The sequence below is a fragment of the Pseudorca crassidens genome, chromosome 6, assembly GCF_039906515.1.
Source record: "Pseudorca crassidens isolate mPseCra1 chromosome 6, mPseCra1.hap1, whole genome shotgun sequence".
In the NCBI taxonomy this organism is placed as follows: domain Eukaryota; kingdom Metazoa; phylum Chordata; class Mammalia; order Artiodactyla; family Delphinidae; genus Pseudorca; species Pseudorca crassidens.
This window is the reverse complement of record NC_090301.1, coordinates 61,162,300-61,178,465: the sequence shown is the minus strand read 5'-3', so window position 1 is coordinate 61,178,465 and position 16,166 is coordinate 61,162,300. Positions and strand designations below refer to the sequence as shown.

Below are 16,166 nucleotides of genomic sequence, written 5' to 3'. Positions count from 1 at the left end.
TGTAATCAGGACTATAAATACTACCTAGAAATTTTGAACACTAGTTTTGTACAGATTTATTCAGAGGTCAGGGAGCACTATAAAAGTTTTATACCAAAGAACTTCCCTTCTGCCTGTAACAACTTTCCTGCAGATTCTGAAGAGGTGCTATTTTTTAATGAAGACAGAGACATTTTTTGGTTGCCTACCCAGAAACTATTTCCCGAATTTTTTTTCCCTAATTGAATCCAAGTTTTATTCTGTTAACATTCCCTCCCCTACATAGCACATGTAACTTCAGGAGAGGCTGACTCCTATCTGGCCTCTGTTCCTAGTTCCCCTTCCTTCCTTCGGATTAGAAATGCAATTTTGTTCAGGTATCATGCCTTTTCCACACAACCTGTACTTCTAAATGGAACTTTACCCCATTTTCATTTTCAGAGATGGGCCTGATTTTTTTAAAAATATTTATTTGGTTGCATCGGGCCTTAGTTGCAGCAGGCGGACTACTTAGTTGTGGCATGCAAACTCTTGTTGCGGCATGCATGTGCGACTTAGTTCCTTGACCAGGGATCGAACCCGGGCCCCCTGCATTGCGAGCATGGAGTCTTAACCACTGCGCCCCCAGGGAAGTCCCGAGATGGGCCTGATTTTAAGGGCAATAATACCTCTCTTGGACATAATTGGTTTTGGAATGGACACATGACCCTATTCTGGCCAAGAAGATGACAGGAGAGGTTTGCTATGGACTTAAAGAAGCCTACATCAAAGAAACAAGGAAAAAAGAAAAACACAGAAAACCAGCCTCTCTCTAAAGCAAATACAAGTGTGGAAGATGAAATGAGGAAATGCAATTAAAACTGGCCACAGTCCTAAAACCATAAGAGAAAAGCAGACAATTCTGTGGATGGCAGACCACGAAGAAAAAGATGTGGCTTCTTAAAGACACAGGTTGGATCAACCAACACAGAAGTCCCAGGCTATTTTGGGATCTGCTTTTAAAAGTGAGTTTTAAAATCTAAAGTTAAATCTATCATAACTAATATAACTAAATAAATCCAAGCCCACTAACCACAACTTGGGGAAACTACACTAAGATCAAAAGAGACCTCAGGGCAGATTGAAATACAAAGTACCACAAACTTAGAAAAAGGTGCTAGAGTGACTCAACTCCCTCCTTCCACAAAGATAGCTGCTGCAAATATATTTCTTGATGCCAGTGCCACATGTAAACACTAGTAAGCCATGGGTTCATGGCTCTAGATTTTGTGGCTCCAAAACAAGTAATATATGTATAAAATCATCATTACATATGATTTAAGAGCCCAATTTATTGTATTTAATTTTGAGAAGCCAAATTAAGTGACAATACTATTTTGTCCATTATAAGAAGTTGTGTAGTCTAATGAAAGTAATTTTCTTATAGTTCATAATACAAAATGTAAGTATGAAAGAAAGGATGAAGAACAGGTATGGAAAGAAAAAGATGGTGCTTTAATGAAGTACTTCAATCATTTTTATATAGTCTTTTATTTTTTTTAATAAAAGGGATGAGTAAGTTTGGGTACTTGTCTAAAAGTAAGATATAAAGTTCTTATTCAAAAACGAGAAGCCATTTCAATACCATAATTCATATAAAGAGAGAAAACAGAAAGGTGATAAAGGCAATGCTTGTCAGGTTTGGACATGACACTTTTCTTTCTAATTCTCAAATTAAAAAAATAAGGGAAATGTCAAAAGTCTGAAAACAGTAACCATAAACTACCAGTGGTACAAAAAGATTCCAATTTCATATAATTATTATTTCTTATGCAAAGTACATTCCTAAACTATTAATGCAGAAATTACATGGTATCTATAGAAATCACAAAAACACACTACTTTTTAAAAAAATTATTAATTGATTAAAAACCAGAATAATTAATCGTAAATGCCTCTTCGGCTCTTAAGGAAGATTTTGCTTCACTTACCCTGACTACTTTCATTCTGATTTTCTGCTTTTCTCTTTCTTCCTCTGGATGATTCCGATTGTTTCTTCTCTGGTGTCTACAGAAAGCAAGTTAACAGAACTTTAAATTATAGTTTTAACAGGCAAAATTTTACAATCACTATAAATGTCATTTTTATTTTCGAGGTAAAAAAAAAATTTTGCTCAACAGCGTTCATGCAATGTAAACATGTAGTTATTACATACAATTTATTTAAAAGATAAAATTTCCTATTGTGTGAATTTTTTTTTTTTTTTTTTGTGGTACGTGGGCCTCTCACTGTTGTGGCGTCTCCCATTGCAGAGTACAGGCTCCGGACGCGCAGCCTCAGCGGCCATGGCTCATGGGCCCAGCCGCTCCGCGGCATGTGGGATCTTCCCGGACCGGGGCACGAACCCATGTCCCCTGCATCGGCAGGCGGACTCTCAACCACTGCGCCACCAGGGAAGCCCCCTATTGTGTAAATTTTTAAAATTTGAAGTGTAGGAGACCTGGTACACAGTACCTGAAATTTACATTTACAGAATATGACTTCAGGTGGATGAGAAATTTGAGAGTAATCAGCCTTTAAAAGATGCCCTTCAGGGGCTTCTCTGGTGGCGCAGTGGTTGAGAGTCCGCCTGCCGATACAGGGGACACGGGTTCGTGCCCTGGTCTGGGAAGATCCCACATGCCGCGGAGCGGCTGGGCCCGTGAGCCATGGCCGCTGAGCCTGCGCGTCCGGAGCCTGTGCTCTGCAACGGGAGAGGCCACAGCAGTGAGAGGCCCGCGTACCGCAAAAAAAAAAAAAAAAAAAAAAAAAAAAAAAAGATGCCCTTCAAATTCTTAACTGGATAGGGCAAAAAAAAAAAAAAAAACCCCACAAAATAACAACAAAACACCATATGTTTTTCCATTAGTTTTCTACTATTCATGTATATTCTATAGAAGTAAAATAAACTTGGGCTAGAAAAAAAGAGCAGAACACAAACCTTAATATATACAATCCCTACTAAAAAGAACCATTCACCTAAATGCCTAAAAATTATTATCCAACAACAATCAAAGCAAATTCATAGATTATATCCTAAATCAGGTGTCTGCAAACTATAGCCAGATGGCCAAATCTGGTTGGCCACCTGTTTTTGCAGGGCCCATAATCTAAGCATAAATTTTACATTTTTAAATGTTTGAAAAATATAAAAACCGAACAAGAATATTTCATGATATGAAAACTTAAATTCAAATTTCAGTGTCCATAAATTTGGTTCTATTGGAACACAGTCACACTCATTCATTTATGTACTGTCTGTAGTTCCTTTCACACTACAGCAGCAGAGTTGAGTAGCTGTAACAGAAACTGCATGGCCCATAAAGCCTAAATACCTGGCCCTTTACAAAAAAAAAGTTTGCAGAGCCCTGTCCTACGTGATGGCTTGTTCTTAAATTACAGGTTTGCTCTTTTAACTGATAGGAAGTATTTCCATCAGGCTAAAACAACAAGTAATTTTTGTGCAGTCTGGCAGAATGTTGTGCTTAGTGAAAAATTAAAACCAAATGTGCACAAGGCAATGGCACAGGGCCCTCAAATTCAAGAAGCTTGGCAAGTTTGTCTGGTGCCAGAACAAAGGATATCTGAATGAATGAAACATCAAGGCAACTTAAAATAAATCTCTAAAGGCAACGTAGTCCTCCAACAAGGAAGGGACTTAATCCGTATTTTGATGTCTCTTGTAAGTAGTTCTGTGATTAAATAGTATGAATGACAATAAACAACCTAACTCACACTGAGCATCTATGGTTCCCCAAAGTATTATCTGGGGAATTTTAAGTTCTCTCACTGACATTCTGCCAACAAGACAACAGATTCAGAGAGTTTTAAGTGAATGATACTAATCTCTGAACTCTTTAAAGACAGAAGTTATATTTTCTCCCCACCTCCTCCTCCCACCTCCATACCTAGCATGATAAATAACAAATATTAAATAACTTACTCAAGGTAACTAGGATTCAAATCAAATTCAATTCTGTGTATTTCCAAGGCCTAAATGCTTTTTTCCCTTCTATGTGTTATGATTATATATCCTACATCAAGAAGTAACTGAATGAATCAACCATACAAAAATACTTCAAATTTTCATTAAGTTCATAAATAAAATTCATTATGTCCAATAAACTGCCTATATGTTTTCACATCGTAAACCAGAGATCTTAAAGAAATCCACTCTAACCAGCAATCTACTCAGGAGACAGAATGACATACCGCAATTTAAGGTAAATAGTTCATTAGTTTAGTTTCATACTCAAAATTACCAAACTCAGACTTCAGTGGTAACCAATCTGTTATTCTTCTTGGAATAAAAGTATCACCAAATTAAAAATTCTAAGTTAACAGTTTTATAAAGAACCCTATAATCTATCTTAAAACAAAGGAGGGGACTTTCCTGGTGGCGCACTGCCTGCCAATGCAGGGGACACGGGTTCGGTCCCTGCTCCGGGAAGATCCCACATGCCACGGAGCAACTAAGCCCGTGCACAACTACTGAGCCTGCGCTCTAGAGCTCGCAAGCCACAACTACTGAAGCCCGCGTGCCCTAGAGCCCGCATGCCGCCAACTACCGAGCCCGCGCACCTAGAGCCTGTGCTCCACAACAAGAGAAGACCACCGAAATGAGAAGCCCGGGCACCGCAATGAGGAGTAGCTCCCACTCGCTGCAACTAGAGAAAGCCCATGAGCAGCAACAAAGACCCAACGCAACCAAAAATAAATAACATTTTTTTAATTAAAAAAAAAATAAAACAAAGGAGAACTCCCAAATAATAATTTATTCATATCCTTCCCAAATTAATCTATGTAAAAAATATAATTTAAGGTCAAAGAAATATGGTTTTTCAGAACAGTTTTAATGGTATAATAATTTTTAAGCATGGCACAATCCTTTTGGATTTCCATCTTAAATCCTGACTAGCTTCTTTGAACAAGCAAAACAAAAAACTAAACAGAATAATAAAATTCTGAAAGCTATATTGGAAACAACATTTTCTATCTAGAAAACTAAAGAATATATAATGTTGTAAATGGTTCCATACCATTTTCTAAAGTATATTCCAAGGAACACTGGATCAGCGGTAGACTGAGAGGCTACATTTTAAAATGGAAGGTATAGTAGGGTGGTTCAACTATTTATTTACAAAGCTTCTAAGAACCATTAAAATACGAGCACTCACTGGCTATCTCCAAAAGGGGGATGGGATGCAAAGATACAGTACATGTGGCAATTCTCAAACTTATTTGGGATAATGTTCATTAAATACTTTACTGGATATAGACTTCAAGATATTTAAGGTCTTTTTTATTTTCATTTTTTTAAGACATATAAGGTAACTTAGTAAAAACTTTTTCTCCAAGGCAAAATTTCCCTAAATTTAAAATTTTCTGGAATGGGGACGTGAGACAGTCTTTTGGGGGAAATGTCATTTTGTTTAGAACAAACTAACAAACCCCCCAAATGCATAATGATTACAGTGAAGAAAAAAACGGCAACAGCCTTCCCTCTTTTAAACCAGAGAAGAATTTGAGGAAGGAAGATGAAGAGAAAAAGGAAGATGAAGGAAAAAAAGGATGACAGGACTAAAATTAATTTTAAGACTGTAATCTGGGCTTCCCTGGTGGCGCAGTGGTTGAGAGTCCGCCTGCCGATGCAGGGGACACGGGTTCGTGCCCTGGTCTGGGAAGATCCCACATGCCGCGGAGCAGCTAGGCCCGTGAGCCACGGCCACTGGACCTGCGCGTCCGGAGCCTGTGCTCCGCAACGGGAGAGGCCACAACAGTGAGAGGCCCGAGTAGCCCCCGCCCCCCCCCAAAAAAAGACTGTAATCTGGGCTTCCCTGGTATCGCAGTGGTTGACAGTCCACCTGCCGATGCAGGGGACACGGGTTCGTGCCCCTGTTGGGGAAGACCCCACATGCCCCGGAGTGGCTGCGCCTGTGAGCCATGGCCGCTGAGCCTGCGCATCCGGAGCCTGTTGCTCCGCAACGGGAGAGGCCACAACAGTGAGAGGCCCGCGTGCCGCAAAAACAAACAAACAAACAAAAAACGACTGTAATCTAACACTAATACAAGTAAGAAGTTGGAAATAGCTAATAAAAAACTGAAAAGCTGAACAAAGCAAATGATGAGAAAGGGAAACCTAGATATACCTGATTTGCCTATAAAGTAAATGTAGGCATTATAAACACACCATTTTGCCTTCCCATGAATTTTAATCTTTTTTCACCCACATCCTACCTAGTATGACTACCTCGTGCTGACCTTTGACTTCATTCTCATCTCATAGATTATTTTAGGGCTGTTCTGTCAGCCTCAATGGACCATAATTTCCTCAGAAGAAAGTACCATGAGTCTCTGAAAAAACACAGACTAAGAATCCAACTCTGGGTCCACTATTTACTATAATTTTCAGTATGTTACTTAACCCAAGACTCAATTTTCTCATCAATTTTAAAGGTGATAATATGGCCTAAAAGGATTGTGGGGATTAAATGAGAAACATACCAGAAACATAAGTAGTATAGCATCTAGAACAGTGTATAGTCTATATCAGTAAGCTATTCTTATCTGAATGGCTATCCTTCTATTACTCCAAATAATCCGCGCACTTTCATGTTTCAAAACTTCAATCACGTGTCACTTGTTAAATAATTAGCAGCTTCTGCCCTAACAGTTTACAAATAACTTGTAGGGTTTGCAAAATAAGCAATATTTCAACTCTGATCTCAACCATAAGCCACAGAACTTATAGTCTAGGCCCTAAGTATTACATCACTAACCCTAAGACAAATGTACTTTAAACAGTTTTTTTGGTTTTGAATTTAAATAATCTGAGCAACACCTATATTAAACAAAACAAAAACTCTCAATGAAGCCTAATGCTGCCAATTCTCCTAAGACATCCTTTGTGTATGGACTTATTTGGCGATTTAAAAGCTTGAGGATTTAGGGTAGGCAGAAACTCATCAAATATTTAACCTCTAAAATGGCTCATCACTGAGAAGAAAAAGTTCAGAATACTATCTGTGACTTTCAAATTGTACTCCAGAGACACCTTAGGGGAGAGAAGGTTGTGTCTCCAAAGTTACTAAAGGGAAGGAAGGAGCAGGTGGCTGAGCTAAGGCTCTAGCCACCAGAGACACATCCTATCCCACCTCTACCCTATCCCTGGGAACACAGCATGTCTTATTTTAATATTGAGGTTCTATATCAGATTTCTTCAAAGAAAGAGCTTGATGGCTTCAAAAATGTTTGAAAAACCACTGATCCTGACCAATCGATTTCCTAGAAAATCTAAGGGACATCAACCAGGCCACTACTGTATTTCTGTAAAGTGTAAAACTTGGACATATTGAGCATTTTATATACAACATTTTCAAGCTTGTTACTGCTCTCACTAATGCTGTCACTCTTTCCTCTATATTTTCTCAATTATTGTACTATAACTGACCACAATAGGAAAGGATTATTATGGAAGGCAAAATAATATGACTTGGCTTTGAAGTAAAGATGGAAAGACTACAGTATTATAAAAAGTTAAAGAATTCCGACATACAGGGGAACAGTGATTAGGAGAAAATGATGGAAGCAGAAATTGGTATTCTTTAAATCAATTCAGCTTTATAAATGCTAGTTTGTAATCATACCAAAACCTGAATGATTACTCTGATATTTAAATGTTCCAAGATATTAATGTGAATTTATATAGCATTTTACAGAGTTGGAAGGAAGTTCAAAAAACAAAGACAAATCTAAAGGACTCAAGAGGTGATAGTGATATACCTAATGTTCCAATTTCATTTGGAATTTAAGTCAGTGATTATTAAACAAGGTTTTCATATCTAATCATGTGGCCTGTTGGTTTATCTTGCAATAAAAATAAATCTGCCTTTCATCAATGCAAATAAGACCAAATATAAGGAAATAAGAACCTTAATGCTGTCACAGAATGAGGGAGAAAGCAATATGGATTGTTCCATGAAAACAGATAACCACCTCTACAAGCCTCCAACTAGAGGTATTTTAAATTACTGGCATAAATGCATTATAGAAAATTATAACAGTATGTGAAAAGATATTATGACATCAACAAAAGAGGAGTGGATATTAAAATTTATTCTTCACCTCTACCTTAGGTAGAGTCCATCAGCCCCAACTGAACAGAACAAAAAGAAAAGTGAGATAGCATCACCTGTAACAAAATTACTACTTAAAAGTTAAGAGACACCGATATATTTAATTTCTTTCCGTTAAAGGAGAAAATACTTTAAAGTAGAAAGAAAAGTTACTCTAATGTTAAATAATACCTGTTACAAAATATTCAATATGCAAACTTGTCAGAATGAATTTTTTTCTGATTGACTCATTTAGCTAAAGACTGGTTTGAAAAACACTACTCATTGGCTATTTCAATGATTCATATAGTTACTCAGGTCTCAAATTCAAGGTCACTATACTTTGAACAAAAGGCACATAAACCTTTTTGCCCACAGCTGGTAATAACCATGTTTTATTCACATTTCTAGGCAAAACTTAAAATGTGGGAGAAATCTTTGTTATTTACTGAACTAAAAAGGGAAATCTGGAGCCTTATAAAAATAATCAACATAAAATAGATGTTCTAGTCAAGAATATCAAAGACACAAGATACTATTTCTTCCAACATTTTGCCATAAACATTAGGTTAGAATAATGCACTATAAGAAAACTGAAATTCTGTAGTGAAAACTTCCTTGCTGCTTTGTATCCAATTTACATTTAGATAAAACGTATCATAAAATCTGTATATCCTAATTCCAGGATGATTTTGAGCTGGCATGACCTGAAATTCAGTCTTTCTCTGCCCAAGAGTCAAACTTTAATACCAACTATTATCTGTAAATGTTTGCTTGAATCTCTGACACCTAAAAGATCTATTATTTTGCTGATTTCAATATAAAAAGCATAAAAAGTTCATGTACGCAACATTTTGGGACCCTATCACCAAATAAGAGCATTTCTTTGCTGCTCAAAGTAAACCCAATCAACATATCCGCAATTTTGAGTGTAGCCTATTTTCTCCTGTATTGCCTTATCATTTAATAATACATAATATCAAAGATGGTAGAGAGCCAAAGAGACAAAATCAGATAACCCTCCACTAAAATGCATGCTGCCTTACCGGTAACTAAAAGTGTGCCAGCTCACAGCATTTTTAAAAGCCTGAAGGATTTTTACTCCCTCCACAAACATACAGCATCCATAACCACATCAGTAACTAAAAGAAATATAATACTTAATCTTATTTTCAATTTTTAAAAACTACCTTACTTGCCATCCTCACAGCTGTACTTCTTAGGTTCCTATTACCTGGACCCATTTTAATTTACACTCACATATGCTTAAAAGGAGCATACTAAATCTTCGATATTGATAAAGCGCAGTTTTGTTTGCCATTTTCTTATCATTTACATAGCATAACTATTTCTTTGCATTTTCCCTTCTCTGGCTTTCGCTTTGACTTAAGGCTTTATCTGTTAAATAGTATAAACCATAAAATTAGAATAAAGCTGGACTTCCTCCTCTGTTCATATGATCTGACAAGCAGTTTTCAAATCATACAATCAGAATAAAACAGCCATAAAGAGCAAATGCTGTGGAGGATGGGGGGAAGCAAATTTTCAAGACAACTTAGTCTGGAAATGTTGGCATTTTGAAGAGTACCTGTAATAGTAAAATTGAGAACGTGACTTCACAGCTTTTCTCCCATTGTGACACTCATGATGAAGTAACATATCCTGTATAGTATCCCTATAGACACTGGCTGAACATGAATCCCTAGGTCCTTATACAATTATGTCTTTGGAATAGGCACTTTTTTTTGTGTGTGGTACGCGGGCCTCTCACTGATGTGGCCTCTCCCGTTGCGGAGCACAGGCTCCGGACACGCAGGCTCAGCGGTCATGGCTCACGGGCCCAGCCGCTCCGCGGCACATGGGATCCTCCCGGACCGGGGCCCGAACCTGCATACCCTGCATCGGCAGGCGGACTCCCAACCACTGCGCCACCAGGGAAGCCCGGAATAGACACTTTTAAGTGTAAATGCTGTGCTGGAGAATATGCACATTTAAAAATTTAAAGATATTTCCAAATTGTACTATCAAAGGTGATATTAAATCTTTACTCACACTAAAACTGTACGAGGGGCTTCCTTGGTGGCACAGTGGTTAAGAATCCGCCTGCCACTACAGGGGACCTGGGTTGGAGCCCTGGTCCGGGAAGATCCCACATGCCACGGAGCAACTAAGCCCGTGCACCACAACTACTGAGCTTGCGCTCTAGAGCCCGCGTGCTGCAACTACTGAAGCCCGTGCACCTAGAGCCCATGTTCCGCAACAAGAGAAGCCACCGCAGTGAGAAGCCCGCACAGCACAAGGAAGAGTAGCCCCTGCTCACCACAACTAGAGAAAAGCCCGCGCACAGCAACAAAGACCCAACGCAGCCAAAAATAAAATAAGTTAAATAAATAAATTTTTAAAAAACCCATTCATTTTATAGTAGTATACCATATATACTGAATAAATATTTGTTAATCAATAAATATTATTTTTAAAAAAAACTGTATGAGAATGCCCCAAAATCCTTTAAGATGTTTACCTGATGTGTTTTTTTTTTTAAAAAGTGGGATTTCATTGTTACAGTTTTCTCTATAGCAATACTGCATTATAACCAGAAAAAAAGGGTTGATTTTATTATTTAAAGGAAATTGGTCTATCATTTATCTATTAGCACTGATTCTCAATGTTGACTATACTTCATAATCACAAAGCTGTTATTTAAAGTTCATGCTGGCATCCCCATTCCAAATGGAAACATCTCTGGAGGGAGACCAAAGGAATCCGTATTTTTTAAAAGCTCCAAAAGTAATGCTGATATATCATCAGGATTAGCAATATAGCCAATCTAATATATAATAATATAGCATGTATTTCCTGCACATTCCACTTTAGAGAATCCCTAAAATTAGTAAGTTATTCTATATATAACCTTCCATTAAGAACTGCAGACCAAAATTGTGACATATAACAGAAAATTCATTAGGATAGGAGAAGTCCAGTGCATTGTCATGATTATTCAGTTATTTTAGAAAATGAGAATTAATCTTAAAGAAAATTAGTAAAATACTCACTATGTTCTGCTGATATAAAAATACCCCTAATATTTTTAAAACTCTACTATAGTACAAGCATACCTCATTTTATTGAGCTTTGCTTTACTGCGTTTCATAGATACTGCATTCTTTTACAAATTGAAGGTCTGTGGCAACCTTGATCTAGCAAGTCTTTTGGCACCATTTTTCCAGTAGCATTTGCTTACTTCCTCTCTCTGTATCACATTTTAGTGATTCTTGCAATATTTCAAACTTCTTCGTTATTATATTTATCATGGTGATCTGTGATCCATGATCTTTGATGTTACTATTTTAATTGTGTTGCAGCGCCACAAACTGTGACCATATGACAGTGATCTTAATCAATAAACGTTGTGTGTGTTCTGAATGCTCCAATGACCAGCCATTCTCACCCTCTCCTTGGGCCTCCCTATTCCCTGAGATACCACAATATTGAAATTAGGCCAACTAAAACTCTACAATGGCCTCTAAGTGTTCAAGTGAAAGGAAGAGTTGCACATCTCTCACTTTTAATCAAAAGCTAGAAATGGGGCTTCCCTGGTGGTGCGGTGGTTGGGAGTCCGCCTGCCGATGCAGGGGACGCGGGTTCGTGCCCCGGTCTGGGAGGATGCCACATGCTGTGGAGCAGCTGAGCCTGTGAGCCATAGCTGCTGGGCCTGCGCGTCCGGAGCCTGTGCTCTGCGGCGGGAGAGGCCACGGCGATGGGAGGCCCACGTACCACAAAAAAAAAAAAAAAAAAGCTAGAAATGATTAAGCCTAGTGAGGAAGGCATGCTGAAAGTTGAGACAGGCCGAAAGCTAGGCCTCCTGAGCCAAAGTTGTGAATACAAAGGAAAAGTTCTTGAAGGAAATTAAAAGTACTACTATAGTGAACACACAAATTATAAAAAAGCGTAACACCATTATTGGGGATGTGGAGAAAGTCTGAGTGGTCTGGATAGAAGATAAAACCAGCCACAACATCCCCTTAAACCAAAGACTAATCCAGAGCAATTCTATGAATGCTGAGAGAGGTGAGGAAGCACAGAAGAAAAGTGTGAAGAAGCAGAGGTTGGTTCATGAGGTTTAAGGAAAGAAGCCATCTCCTTAACATGAACATACAAGGTGAAGCAGCAAGTGCTGATGTAGAAGCTGCAATGAGTTATCCAGGAGATCTAGCTGAGATAATTATTGAAGGTGGCTACACTAAACAACAGGTTTTCAATGTAGATAAAACAACCTTCTCTTGGAAGAAGATGGCACCTAGGACTTTCATAGCTAGAGAAGTCAATGCCTGGCTTCAATGCTTCAAAGGATAGGTCGACTCACTTCTTAGCGGCTTAAACAGTTGGTGAATTGAAGTTGAAGCCAATGTTCATCTACCATTCTGAAAATCCTAGGGCCCTTAAGAATTATCTTAAATCTACTCTGCCTGTGCTCTATAAATGGACAACAAAACCTGGATGACAGCACATTTGTTTACAACATAGTTTATTGAATATTTTAAGGCTACTGTTGAGTCCACTGCTCAGAAAAGAGATTCCTTTCAAAATATTACTGGTCATTGACAATGCACCTGGTCACCCAAGAGCTCTGATGGAGATGTACAAGATTAATGTTGTTTTCATGCCTGCTAACACAACATCCATTCTACAGCCCATAGGTCAAGGAGTAACTCTGACTTAAAAGTTTTATTATTTAAGAAATATATTTCATAAGGCTATAGCTGCCATAGTAATTCCTTTGATATAATTCCTTTGATAGATCTGGGCAAAGTAAAGTGAAAACCTGGCAAGGATTCACCATTTTAGATGCCATTAAGAACATCTGTGATCCATGGGAAGAGGTCAAAATATCAATATTAACAGGAATGCGGAAGAAGTCAATTCCAACCCTCATGGACAACTTTGAGGGGTTCAAGACTTTAGTGGAGAAGTAACTGCAGGTGTGGCGGAAATAGCAAGAAAACTAAAATTGGAAGTGGAGCCTGAAGATGTGACTGAATTGGGGCAATCTCATGATAAAACTTTAATGGATGAGTTGCTTCTTATGGATGAGCAAAGAAAGTGGTTTCTTGAGATGGAATCTACTCCTGGTGAAGATGCTGTGAAGATTGTTGAAATGACAACAAAGGATTTGGAATATTACATAAACTTAGTTTATGAAACAGCAGCAGGGACTGAGAGGACTGACTCCACTTTTGAAGGAAGTTCTACCATGGGGAAATGCTACCAAACAGCGTTGCTGCTACAGAGAAGTTGTTGGTGAAAGGAAGAGTCAGTGTGCAGACATCACTGTTGTTTTATTTTTAAAACGGCCACAGCCTCCCTAACCTTCAGCAACCACCACCCTGATCAGTCAGCAGCCATCAACACTGAAGCAAGACCCTCCACCAGCAAAAAGATAACAACTTGCTGAAGCTCAGAAGATGGTTAGCATTTTTTTCAGCAATATAATATTTTTAAATTAAAGTAGGTACATTGTTTCTTCAGATATAATGCTACTGCACACTTAGACTACAGTATAGTGTAAACATAATGTTTATATGCACCGTGAAACCAAAAAATTCATGTGACTTGCTTTATTTCAATATTCGCTTTATTATGGTGGCATGGAATTAAACCTGCAATATCTCTAAGGTACACCTGTATAAGATATTGAAACCAAATTGTTCAGTAATGTCAACTTGTGCTGAATGTACTTGTCTAAAAGCATATTTATCAGAAAAAAGATCTGTGAAGTGCTGCCAGTCCAGGCATATCTTGGATTGGCAAACTATAAATCATCTTAAATCTAAATATTTCCAAAAAAGAATACCACTTTTTTCAAAAGACTAACTAGGGTCATTTATCTAACTAATAAGTTAGATACTACATTAGTTATACAGAAAGAGTATAGAACAATAGTTGAAAACATCACTTTGAAATACGACAGACACTTTAAAATTAGAACTTTGACTATTAACTTACTATCTGTGGGCAAATTAACTTCTCTGGGCTTCTGTTTTCATACCCAGAGACGTGAAACTTATAGAGCTGTAATCTAGCTCCACAGATAACATGCTACAACTTTATTTTCCCTCCTTCATTAATGGGGTGGTTCCCAACTAGAGGAGATCTGCCTCTACCCCCCGAGGATATACGGCAATATCTGGAGACATTTTTGGTTGCCACAACTTAGGGGTGGGGGGATGGGCTACAGATATCTAATGCATCATGTAGAGATGCCGCTAAGCATCCTACATTACACATGACAACTCCCTCCCCACCCCGAGAATTATCTGGCCCCAGACGTCAATAATGTTAAGGTTGAGAAAGCTTGCTTTGATGAATACATAAGAATCACATGTAGCTGACACAAAAACTGCCTTATATTATACTACAACTAAAGTACATTATTAAATTTATTTATTCAACAAATATTTACTGAGCATCTACTACGATTAAGTGCTATACCAGGGTCCACTTCATTCTTAAAATGACATGGCATGTTCCTCTTCGAATCTTGTTTACAACAGTCAGCTTAGAACTTTCTTGCTCTAAAAACCACCCACCCACACTAAATGTACTTTTAAAAAGGGAAACATTTAACAGCTGTTTGTTTGCTTTCTTATTAAATGGCCTACAGAATCAAGATTTATTGATCTATGAGAAATCAAAAATTATCTAGACAGAGTATTATCAGAGTTTCCAAGAAGGGAGCCTAAGTGCTTTGATTTTGAAAAGGTGATTCTGACACACATAGTCCTCCACCTTTATGGAAACAGGGGCACAGAGTCAGCCAGTATCAGGCCATTTGATTTACAGTATTTTTCCTTCCAGGAGACTAAGGATGTATATATTCAACCAGGATAGACCTACTTCCTTTGCTGTGGACTCTGTCATATAACACATTTTAGAGTTAGACACTCCATAACTCTAGCTGAATATACTTCCTGTAAGAGCTTGACCTTTAGGGACTTCCTCCGCCCTTCACTGCAGGGGGCTCAGGTTCCATCAACAACAACAACAAAAAAGAGTGTGTCCTTTAATGTTTAGTGGCAGAATTAAATAATTTTCTCTTTTTAAATAAAATGAAAATTTACAAAGTAATTCCAGGTATTTCACAGGAACTATAATTTCTAAGTTTGATTATTAGTCTTAACAGAGAGAGAAAAAAAACAAACTTATTTCCTTACTGAGAAAATGTCTTTATTGCTGTTACAAAATCTTACTAACCTCACCTAATAATACAGTAAGAAGAAATCAGTGAGAAAATACTGCCAAAATGAAGATAAGTAAAGGAGAAGACAGAGGAACCAATCAAACAGAACACCACAAAGGGCATTTATCAGGCTAAAACATTTCAGAAAATAATGTAGGTTACAGGACACAAAGAATATTTCTTATAATTGATGAGGGCATTAAACTAGGTATCTAACAATCTTTAGAAGCTGAACAGATTTAAACAGAATAAAGTAAAAAACAAGGTAATTCATTTAGGGGGAAATAGGCATAAAAATGTTAACTTTCAGCCACACTTAACTATACATCACTAAATTCATTTTGCAAGTTTTCTTTCTTATTGGGTGCTCAGACTAAGACATTAAAGACAAGATTTGTCCAGGTTATAAGACACATATACATATATATATAAAATATATATTTTTTTACATATATATATTTTACATATATATATATAAAACTTAAATGAATTTTAAAAAATCCATCTGAAATTTTAGGCTGGTATTATCTCTATTTTCAAATAAAATCATAACTTCCAATCAATCTAAGGTAACTAACTGTTTCTTGAGGAAACATTTCAGCTAAACACTATTTAGAAGGCAAAAAGGAAATATAAAAAAGTAGAGATGGGGATGTATATAAAAACTAGGTGAAAACTGGAAATGCTCATTTCTTAATCCAGCCAATTCATTAACATCAGAGCCATCCCATTTAGTCAATTATATATGTCTATATATAATTTTAAATATCAAAAAAGATTTTTTAAATTAAAAAACTATCGAAGAACTATATAAATAA

At 37.4% G+C, this 16,166-nt stretch overlaps 1 protein-coding gene across 3 annotated transcripts in view; it reads right to left on the bottom strand.

Moving 5' to 3' along the window:
- Positions 1 to 16,166, bottom strand: part of TLK1 (tousled like kinase 1) — a 150,669-nt gene that overhangs the window by 57,435 nt on the left and 77,068 nt on the right. For all 3 annotated transcript variants that reach the window (XM_067741565.1, XM_067741566.1, XM_067741567.1), the window contains exon 4: positions 1,950 to 2,025. In XM_067741565.1, coding sequence (XP_067597666.1) covers positions 1,950 to 2,025 — 76 coding nt within the window. The remainder of the gene's footprint in view (positions 1 to 1,949; positions 2,026 to 16,166) is intronic.